This window comes from Spinacia oleracea, chromosome 1 (genome assembly GCF_020520425.1).
Source record: "Spinacia oleracea cultivar Varoflay chromosome 1, BTI_SOV_V1, whole genome shotgun sequence".
Classification (NCBI taxonomy): Eukaryota; Viridiplantae; Streptophyta; class Magnoliopsida; order Caryophyllales; family Amaranthaceae; genus Spinacia; species Spinacia oleracea.
The window spans coordinates 128,231,634-128,242,658 of record NC_079487.1 but is presented as its reverse complement, the minus strand read 5'-3'; the positions used below and the strand labels follow the sequence as shown (position 1 = coordinate 128,242,658).

Genomic DNA, 11,025 nt, shown 5'->3' with positions numbered 1-11,025 from the left:
TTATTTAATATATCTAATTTCCTAGGGACAACCACTACAATAAACTTTCTCTCTACTTTAATTAAAACACTTTTCCCATCAGCTTTTTTCTATTTGTTTATTACCCCCTTGCTTTATTATTTTTATTAGATTCAACTATCATTCCTTAATATGTGTGATGGTCAACATGTGACTCCTAATAAGATACGGAGGGAGTAATGAACTCCAGTGTTCGAATCTTGACCCCGCCCATTTCGCAAGCTAGTGAGTATTGTAAAATGTAGACATGGAGTGGACATTAGTACTACTACTGGATGTCTACAAGGACGCATGGGTTCCCTTATTTATGGCCCGTGATTGTTAATGTCTTAATGGTATCATGATAATTGATATGGCCTGATGCCAAACATTATTGGTGCTTAACAAATAATAATAATGGTCCTTGTTTTGGAAAGATTACACCATACAATACAGATCAATCACATGGACATTGTTCATGGCTCGTACTTCTTGTTTTCAAAGTAACTGTATCATCAATGACAATACTTCGTATGTGAGTACGATAGGATGGTTCAATTGTTTAAGAAATGTCGTATTTCTTTTGAAATTCTTCGTTAAATATGTACCTAAGGGAAATGTTAGAGATTGAATAACAATTTTATCTTACTAAAATTTAGTAGTTACCATAAAAAATAAAACTTATTTAGGAATGGAGAGGAGTACTGAGTACATTTTCAATGCCGAATTCATGATAATTTGACTTCGGTAAGAAAAAAGAAGAGGAAGTAGATATGGATAGGAATAACTCGTGGTTAACTGCTAAGAGAACAGAAAATAGAGGACTATGTTGTCATATATAGATAGCATGGATTGCCAGTTGAACAAAACTTTAGGTCAGGCACCATGAAATGCCTACTAACCTTCCAACATTCCCTTCTACATGTTAATACAAGCCAAAGAGTTCAATTCTATCACAATAGCCTTCTATGGAGGCTGAAGAACATAAAGTTCACACCAAACTAAACTCTTTTCTTACACTGAAAATATTTTCCTTACTTTCTTCATCTTCCTACGGCATATGGGGCAAATACCCGCCTCTTCAGCGATCCTGCAAAGTCAATCTCCATAGGTTAAACATACAACAAATATCAGGGGAAAGAAATCGAATGTTCTTAGGCTTTGTTCTCTTTACCTGAATTTTTACTTGCTAAAATAGTCACATCTATATAATATACTAAAAGAGAGGAAATCAATGTGGTGATGACATTTGTCACTCATTGATTGGCCTCTCTTTTTAATATAAGTAAATAATAAAAAAAAATAGTATCTAGGATTTTATTACTAAATATACAAAGTGCATATTTATTAGCAAAAAAAAGTTACTGTAACCAAACTTTCCATATTAACCTATATAGGTCATAGATTTTATATTCAAAGGAAACAATTGAAAAGAAACAAGAATTAAAAAAAAAGTATCGAATACTTCTCCAACCCAAACAATAAGGAAAGTACCATATACCAATTTAGGTAACAGGTTTGTATTTATAATTTACTAACTTCTCCAACCAAAAAAATAAATAATAATTTACTAACTTCTATAAATTAAATACGTCTATATAGTATATAGGTGAATAAAATTAAATATACATTATTATATTAGAATCTAAGGAATCAAAGACATATTTCGTACATAATAGTAGTAGTTATATAGGAGTACTCGATCCCTTCGTAATTTTTTGCCCCATGCATGCACCAAAAATGTTTTTGTGATGAATTGGTTGTACTATGAAGTTGAGAATAAATAAAAGTGGTGGGACCAAATACATTTTATGTGAGATTAAAATTGTAATGAGTCAATATTTAGGAAAGTGGGGAATAATTAACAGATTAAATTGAGCCTGTTTGGTATACTAATTTATATAAAAAAATGAATAACATATTAGACTAGGCCTATTTGGTATACTATTTTTTAAAAGTTAACAAAGGCCCATGCCCCTTTGGATCCTTAATAACTTCGTCATTGTCTTAGTATATTTTATTTATAGGATACTTCCTCAATTCGTTGAATATTTTAGTATAATCACACACCTACTAACCTTCCCCAAATTCTTGAATATTTTATTGTACATATTAAGTATTTTTTGAATTTTTATAACACGTGTAATTAATATTTTAAAAAATATATGTCAAAATACTCAAAAGTATATTATATACGTAGTCCTTAATAAGTGTCTGTTTTCGAGATTTAACTTTGATCGTTCATATCAATATATTTAGAGGAAAATAAAAACTTAAGGAGTACTTTGTTAAAGTTATTTCTTAATATAAATTTCGCTCTATGATTTACGACTCTTTTAATATAAATAATTAAAATAAAATAATATATTTGACTTTATTACAAAATATACAACCAAGGCTCCGTTCTATTCGACTTATTTTATCTGAAGTGAACTAATATGAACTTATCTGAACTTATTTTGCCTAAAATAAGTTAAAATAAGTCAAACATAACAAAGCCCAAGAATATAACAACACAACTCATAATTGATAATTGTTATACTTTGGTCAAAGAAAATCATTAAGTATATGCATGATCATATTCTCGACTTTAAAACGACAATACATTACTCATTCATTGAATATTCAAACTTCTTGCTTTATAACAAGTTGCCACGCTGATAGGAGTAATAAAAAATCATAGTTATGGATAGACGAGTGAGTGTAGAACAACTTTTTAAACGCAAGAATTTAGAGAAAAAATATGTAAAACCAGAATCATAGACTAACTAATTGAACTTTCTAGCTAGGTAGTTTATCCCAATGTAGTGTATAATTATTGAATTTGAAACATTGTAATTTTGATTATTGAAAGTTATTATTCCTAAAGTTTAGAGTTATAAAAGTTCGACTATTAAGAAAAAAAAAACTTTTCTTTAGTTTTTTCCTGCTTACTAAATATCTTAAACTTGAAAATCCAATGACATTATTCAATAAGTATGAAAGGGAAAATGAATATTTTGACTTTATTTCAAGAGTTGACTCATATAGGGGGATTTCTCTTCAACTTTCTCTTCAACTTATTACCTGAATTTATCTGAACTTATAGGACCTGAAACTTATTTCAATAATTAAGGTCATATTAGTTGAAAAGAAGTCAATAATAAAGATAATTGCGGTTAAAAAAATTAAAAACCCTGATCAGAAAAATGTTTTGTATGCTAGAAAATGTGATTATTTTTTTATTGGACGGGAAGAAAATGTTCTTACCATGAAAATAGTCATGTATTTTTACTAACATACAGAACATGTATTATAAACTTTTTTTCCGTACTTGTTTTTTTAAAAGAGAACATATTATTGTAAAAAAATTCCTTAATTTCAACGTGAAATTAAATATATAGAGATCAAAACATAGATTTTTTTTTTAAAACAAAGTGCTTCATATATAATAAGTTGGTGGTGAAATCAAGATACATTTTATATGTACCATGGTAAGGATCGGAGGATATGGGTTGGGGTTACACGCGACATGTCCCACACACCTACTAATTTGCCCCAAATCCTTGAACATTTTATTGTAAGTATTAAGTATCTTCTTGACTTTATAACAAGTGTAATACTAAAAATATTATATGTCAAAATGCTCGAAAGCAGAATATATACATAGTCCTTAGTAGTGTCACTTTTCAAGATTTAACTTTGATCGTTCATATCAATATATTCAGAGAAAAATATATAAAAGATTTACTGAGTATTATTTTATAAATTAATTCTTAATACGAAACAGCTGGTATATGATATTGTTTTTACTACGTATGAGTGTATTTTATATACGACCTAACTAAGGTCAAAGTTGGTGCTTGGATAAAGTAAACCGATTGTTATTTAGGAATGAAAAAAGTGAGTTCATTCGAGTAGGGCTTATTTACGGGTAAGAAGACTTCCGTTTCGGATATTCAAGTACAAGTCCGGAGGGTAAGACATTTTATCAAGTTTATTGGTAAGTTATACATACTAAAGTGTTTATTCGTGTGGGTTAAAAATGAGTAGAATGAAGATGTGTGTTAGGATTTGTTAGTACATAAGCGGGTGTGTATGACAAGAATAATTTTAATTATGTTCCGACCACCGTTGATAAAAATAATAAATTTACTTCCAATGTATAGTTTTCTCATTTATAATTAACGTAATAAAATATCAAATTATTATAAAAATTGAAAAAAATTATAAGGTTTATGGGTAAGATACTAAGGTGGTACGTAATTCGGGTGGAAAAAAAAGATGAGTACGGCCCGTACAAATAAAAACGAGTGTTATGACAAGAATACTTTTATATTTTATTCCCCTAGCGGATGATGAATTGAATAGAACCACTTTCATCATATAATTTACTAATTTCTATTAATGTAGTAAAATATTAAATTCCTATAAAAATTTAAAATAGACATGCACAAAAATGATGGGTCAAAGCCACAATGGTGGTAACGATTGACCTACTCTATAATTTATAAGCATTTTTTCAAATGTTTTTTTAAAATATATAAAAATATTTAGTTTTTAATACCCGGAATTGAATCATTTTATTATAGGAGCTACGTATGACCATTTACCGAAAGTCAAACGTTTAAATAAGACGTTATATTTTTTTATTGAATCTTCTTCTATACTTCCTCCGTTTCATAATGTATGGTCAAAGTAGTGCATAGGAGACCGCACATAATGAAAAATCGGAAAATATTATGGAACGGAAGGAGTACTTAACAACACATTTAGGGGGGAAATGACAAAAATATTATTCGAAACCTCATTGATTAATTAATTTATTGGTTAATTTTGCCATCATATTGTAATGATTAAATTACTATGTATATTAATACAATACTGTATTTTTTTTTGAAAGATAAGGATAATAAACATAAAATCTCCGCATGACAGTCACTACTAAGTAAATACAATATTATATTGGTGTAAGAAAATCCCCTATGTATGATATATTTTCTACAAATTTGATATTATGATTTTCAAATCGTGCATCGCACGGGTGTTATACTAGTTCACGACTAAAACTAATTTTTACTTGCTAGAATATTTACATATTCTACAAAAATTGTATTACAACTTGAACAGAACAAGGCAGGACTCAGACTGTTAATCACAAGGCAGGCCTCGGACTCTAAAGCATAAGGGTGTGAGAAAAACTTGCCTTGATCCACAGCTGAAACAAGCAGCACAATGTCCACAAGGAAGGAAGAAACAGTCCCTAGGTGCATCAAAACATATAGCACATAAGCGGCGAGTATTATGGCTATGAATTTCTCCTTCTATCGGGAATTCCCCTTCAATGGAGTCCTCCGAAATCATCTTTTCTTCAAGACCCTGATCCTCATCACTGGGAATTGAGTCATAAGATGAGCCCCAACTAGAATGATCATTGTTCTTTGGGGAAAGCAATGGCTGTCTGTCAGGTACACTTTCGCCTACTTGATTTCCAGCTTCATTCCCGGTGTTTGACTGAAATGGGTAAAGGTATCTGAATAGTACTAAAATCAGTGCTGCCACTATACCTGTGTTCCATTATTAATAATCCATGTTAGCTATTTATAAACTAGCATATATACAATGTTACCAATTTGATTACTTAAAAGGGTAATGAGATATTGAACTCTTACATGATCCACCACAGTATGTGACCCATTGTGGTCCAAACGAAACTTGGACGTACCAATCATCATCATCAGTCATAACCTGGATGCAATTTAAAGAAAGAAAATGAGTGCATTCATGAACTTGTTTATTAATTCAGGGGCACAATGATAGCAGAAGCATCACGCTTCTATGTTGGGCCGCCTTCCCAAAAGAAAAGCCTACATCAGATACACAATAAAAGGACCTGTACACCTACTCACCAATGCATTGAAAAATTGTGCAAAATCTAAATGTGAATTTTTTTTTTTGGGAAAGGGACTAAATTATTTATACCAAAAAAAGGGGGGATAGATTTTCGGCTAATTGACTAGATACAGTTTACCTGTGCTGGACCTGGAGAAGTTAAGACAGCTGCATTAGGCTTCAGAAGGATAAGCTTGAAGCTGCAAACGCGATTTCTTAACAAGCACTTGAAAGAAGCATTGGTAGTATTATAGAGAATAGACATTATGGTGATGTTCAAGTAAACCTGTTAGATTAAAACTTGTCAGATTCGATTATACTCAGACTCGTATTTTTGAAGGATTGGATATTCCCAGCTAAGTAATAAGTGTTGAAAGAATGATAAGAACCTCCTTATACATTTGGCAATATATATTGTCTAACACTCTAGCAAGCCAACATATATATTGCTGCAAATCCAAATTTGTTCATATACCATTTCACCCAGTTGACCGATGTAATAAAGTTTTCTGTAACTAAAACACCCTCTGTTTAGACACTTGAATCGAAATGGAATATATGGTCATGAGCATGATCACCTCTGCTGTCTCCAGGTTCAAGTTACCAACTCCCACGAAGTAGGTATCGGACTCTTTTATGTCCTGCGCGATTTTACCTTTCCCTGCACAAGGGTAAAATATTATTGATGCACATGAATGCAAATGAATCAGAATCAAAATCAATCTAAGACAGGAAGGTAATTAAGGTTTATTTGCTTCCATCAATACTTTTAAGTTTTCACCATACCGTTGATGATGTTCCAAGACATGGTTGTATTAGGATAGGAAGGAGAACCTATCCACTCGAGTAGACTTCCTCTACCTGCAGTTTAAGTGGTAAAACAGATCACCTAAAACCTTTAATCAACTGGTTCTTGCTACTACGAGAAACCTTCTTTAAGAGTTAAAACCAATTTCAACTTCTTGTTAGTGGGTCATCATGCTAGGAGCTCATAGGTTGACTAGAGATAACCCGTACCTTGGGCAATTACAAGAGACAAAGAGGCAGAACCGGGAAATTTTACATCATAAGACACGTCAATTCTAGATCCAGCATTCAGGTAATATGCCAACTCCTGCATGACATGAGAGGTCACATAAGGAATAATAACAAAATTACTAAATACTCCGTATAAATGATGAATAAGGTGTGGGGAACTTACCTTGTGAAATTCAGGGTCAATATAAAATGTGTGATTTTGTGACCAAGTGGTTTCAACATTAAGTGAAGGGGACTCATGGAATCCGTAGAGCATTGACCCAGCTCTCTGATCATCTGTTTGTTGTGCCTACATGTCAGACACAAGACAGTAATTAAATCTTTCCAATAACTTAACACCTATGTTGCTCAGAATCCGTTACTAGAGTCAAACAAGAGTTAGTGTATATACAGTCCAAGTTTCAAACCTATGTTCTGAAGATTTTCTTTTCTGTCCAAAATAAAATCGTGTCCATACCATCTCAGAGTGTCAAGAAATAACACCAGTACTTGAGGTAAAATGAAAGGTTTAAGTAACATGGAAATAGGTAACAATATATAAATAAGAAATCCATACTCTCTAGATTCTGTATAAAGGAAAATAACCTTAATGGTATCCACAAAGAATGGGTTGGTTTCGATCAAGAAAGAGCTATTTGGCCCGAGTTGTATGTTGAAAGGTCCATAAAACCCAATAATCAGAATCATAGATGCTGCTGGTTAGAATTCCACACAATAAGTAGAAAGTGAGAAACCTGAAGTGAAAATTATTAGCTCACAGTTGTTAAAGCATACTATAAAAAGAAATAGATAAGTAGTCTGTAAATAGTAATCAAGTGACTGACCAAAGAACCAAAAAGTGAGAAGCACAATCAAGCAAGACCAAGCATCATTTCTAACATCATCTGAAACCAAACTGGTTACAGTCATGTGGAAACAATGGAAGACATAATTCGGCTGCCAACGCCATGGTTGCTGCTGTACCTCAGTTTCCTCTGATTCATCAGGCTGTGCAGCAGGGGGTGGAGAGGAAGAAGAAGGAGAACTATCATGAGTAATTGGTGATGGACCTGATGGTGTTGTAATGTGGCCCTGTTCTTCCATTTTATGAAAAAAATCAGGTAAATGTTTAGGATTCATAAGGTTCATTTACTAAGGTGCAGATAATAGTGGGGAAGATTGACAGTTTTCAGTTTCTACTTACCCTTCTTATTCCTAGGACTAGTAGTTGCTGACAGTTAGTTGGGATTTTTACAAGTCACATCACTTTAATTTTCTTTTTTTTTTATTACAAAAAATGCTACTGTTGACTATATTTTGGAGAAATAACCTTAGTAATACACTACTCCAGTCATTGTAATAAAATCCGCAGCTAGGAATGACAACAACCAAGCTTATGTTAGTTTTTGCCAAAACTAGCTCAACCCAACACAACTCAACTAGGCATGACAGCAACCAAGCTCGTGTTAGATTTTTGTCAAAATTTGATCGACATTGTTGAAATATACTCCCTCCGTATTTTAAAAAGAGATACACTTTGACCGGCACATAGTTTTAGGAGAGTGAGTTGAATTTATTAAAATAAGATGAAAGTGGGGTAGTGGGTGAATTATTTATTATAGTAAAATGATGATGTGAGGAAGTGTAGGGACCACAAAAAAAAAAGAAATATTAATATAATTGGAAGTGGGGACCAAAACATGTCAAAAAAGAAAAGTGTATCTCTTTTTAAAATACGGCCGTTTAAAAAAGTGTATCTCTTTTTAAAATACAGAGGGGGTATGGATTACTAGATTGATGTATATGGATGGCGGGAACAGTTTTTGCAAGCTGAAGGCTAAAGCTGACGACGATTGACTATACTACCTAAGAACACATGAGGCATAGAGCATAGTTTTGATTACTCCGTATTAATCTTTGTCCTCTCGTGGAAAATCATAATAAGTTTAGCTCTCATATGAAGTTTCGGAAATGAGGAAGATTCAACATAGTTGAAATTCATGTAATCTCTAGTTTTTTAAACAAGAAGTTGACAGTGTGCAGATTGTAGTTATGGTTTTCAAATTTCATTCAATTCTGACAAAAACTGGTACTCTGTAAAGCAAATTTGAGTTCATAAACTGAGCTACTTTTTCAACATACCAGCTAAACCATAAAAAATACCTCAGATATAAAACACCCGCGATTTATAAGTTCAGTTTTTCACATCATCAACAAGCTGATCAAGCAGAATAAATGTGGGCAAGAGCTTTCTCTCTCGGCAAACTGTCTCCAACAAAACCAACCATGAGTTTGGCTCTGGTTTGAATCCTGCCTTTAACAGCTCTGACAAAGCTGTAACAGCATCATCTGCCCGTCCAGCCTCACATAAACTAACCAATAATACATTTGAAGTTGCATAATGAGGCACAAAACCCCTGCCAAGCATCAAACTCAATAGCCAGGCAGCCTTTTCTAATTCACCAAAATTGCACAGGGCATTCAATGTGATCCTGTAACTAGCTTTATCTAAGAAGACACCTTCATAAGGTAACATTTCAAGCATTTGAAGAGCTTCCTTGAACCTCTGATTCCTAGATAGAGCTTCGATGACAATTTTGTAAGTCACAACATCAGGTTTGCAACCTACTTCTCGCATTTCCTTAAGCAAAAGCAAAGCTTCCTCAAGTCTCCCTTCCCTGCCAAAGAAGTTAATCAAAGTAGTATAGCCAATTGTATCAAGCTTTATACCTAAAGCCTTCATCTCCTCAACCATTTCCATGGCCTCTTGTATTCTTCCTTCTTTGCAAAACCCGTTCATAAGAGCAGAGTAATTGAACACATTTGGGGCACATCCATTATTCCTCATGAACTCTATTACCTTCTTCGCTTGATCAACCTTCCCACCTCGACAGAAACCATTGATCAGGATGTTGTAAGTTAAGGCATCAGGAACAATCTGGTCTTTCGAGATCATCTCTTCAAACTGATCGAATGCTTCCTTAAGTCTTCCACTCCGACATAGACCATCCATCAGTGTTGTATAAGTGATCACATTGGGATACGAAGCTCTATCTTTCTTCATCTCCTCAACAACCTCAATGGCCGACTCAAGGTTACCATGTCTACAATGGTACTTGATCATGATGTTATAAATACAAGTGTTTGGCTTCATTCTATGAAATTTCTTGGCATTCAACAAAAACTTGCGTGCCAAATCCATCTGATTCGATTCCACAAGTAGGTTAAGACAAGTGCTCACAGCATTAGGTGAAGGCCGGTCCCTAACATAAGGCTGAATCAAATCAAACATTTCAACCACCTTTTCATGCATACAACACTTGGAGTAATGCTTCATAAGATTGGTAAAAATACCCTCATTAAACCTGCACGCCGGTTCATATTTCATTTGACGAAGAAGTGCATCAACCCCATTAAACTTCCTAGCCTTAGCAATCTTATTAAGAATAGTAGCATAAGTAGCATTGTTGTGATTAAAACCCCTCTGCTCCGAAACCTTGTTGAATATCTCCAAAGCTCGTTGAGGATCATTCTCACGCTTGATCAAGTCTACTGCACGTTCATGACAGATATACCGCGATTTCTTACTAGACTCTTGCTCCGGTTGTGGTGGAGGGTCTGACTTTATGGAGTCACCTCTGGGGTAGTGAAGAGGAGAAATCCATGGTAATGAAGAAGATGATGATGATGCAGAAGAGAAACAGCGTCTTTTTGTTAATGTAAACCTCATCTTATACCCTCAAACAAAGTATGATGTCTCTCATAGGCAAATGATCAAACACCTTATCTGCATTCCTAAAACCCCATCAAATTTCATCAATTGTTTTTTTCTGCTTCTGCAAAAATGACAGGCAATCTTCCCAGAAAACTCTCTCAAGTTACAGATTCAATAAAAAAGAAAGATATGGAGATTGATAACCAGTTCAGTGCGCGCAGCACATAGTGGAAAATCTTGTTGGGTTTTATTTTCCAGTGTAACACAACTAACAAGGTAAGAAAATTAAAATAAAGTCCGTATTTTCTCCATATTAACAATTTCCGGGTCGGTTGAAGGGAGTTGGGTCGGGTCATTTTTTCACCAACGGAATTCCAACCAATAGCATAAGCCCAAACACCGAACTATGGCACGTGTCTTATGGT

General features: G+C 33.6%; 2 protein-coding genes across 4 annotated transcripts; both read right to left on the bottom strand.

Annotated features, from left to right (window-relative positions):
* Positions 1-799: 799 nt before the first annotated feature.
* LOC110803015 (E3 ubiquitin-protein ligase APD2-like) lies at positions 800-9,013 on the bottom strand. 2 transcript variants are annotated; one of them, XM_022008471.2, is made up of 10 exons: positions 7,731-9,013; positions 7,492-7,601; positions 7,070-7,195; positions 6,886-6,982; positions 6,655-6,729; positions 6,447-6,529; positions 6,008-6,154; positions 5,649-5,724; positions 5,183-5,543; positions 800-1,087 (listed from the first exon to the last, which is right to left on the bottom strand). In XM_022008471.2, exons 1-10 carry the CDS (start codon positions 8,032-8,034, stop codon positions 1,012-1,014), a joined length of 1,455 nt encoding a protein of 484 aa, XP_021864163.1. In that variant the 5' UTR covers positions 8,035-9,013; the 3' UTR covers positions 800-1,011. The 2 variants fall into 2 exon arrangements, with proteins under 2 accessions (XP_021864163.1, XP_021864164.1); XM_022008472.2 differs by having other exon boundaries at positions 7,492-7,598; positions 7,731-9,012.
* LOC110803014 (pentatricopeptide repeat-containing protein At5g18475) lies at positions 7,839-10,953 on the bottom strand. 2 transcript variants are annotated; one of them, XM_022008469.2, is made up of 2 exons: positions 9,049-10,953; positions 7,839-7,977 (listed from the first exon to the last, which is right to left on the bottom strand). In XM_022008469.2, the coding sequence occupies exon 1, from the start codon at positions 10,613-10,615 to the stop codon at positions 9,080-9,082; it is 1,536 nt and encodes a 511-aa protein (XP_021864161.1). In that variant the 5' UTR covers positions 10,616-10,953; the 3' UTR covers positions 7,839-7,977; positions 9,049-9,079. The 2 variants fall into 2 exon arrangements, with proteins under 2 accessions (XP_021864161.1, XP_021864162.1); XM_022008470.2 differs by having other exon boundaries at positions 7,845-7,982.
* Between the last annotated feature and the right edge of the window lie 72 nt (positions 10,954-11,025).

Excerpts from the sequence above, each read along its gene's own strand:
- LOC110803015 (XM_022008471.2), bottom strand. The coding sequence starts at position 8,034 with ATGAACCTTATGAATCCTAAACATTTACCTGATTTTTTTCATAAAATG. Across the intron at positions 6,730-6,885 it reads GTCTCTTGTAATTGCCCAAG|GTAGAGGAAGTCTACTCGAG; the intron begins GTACGGGTTATC and ends CTTAAACTGCAG. Across the intron at positions 6,155-6,446 it reads TGAACCTGGAGACAGCAGAG|GTTTACTTGAACATCACCAT; the intron begins GTGATCATGCTC and ends TTAATCTAACAG.
- LOC110803014 (XM_022008469.2), bottom strand. The coding sequence starts at position 10,615 with ATGAGGTTTACATTAACAAAAAGACGCTGTTTCTCTTCTGCATCATCA.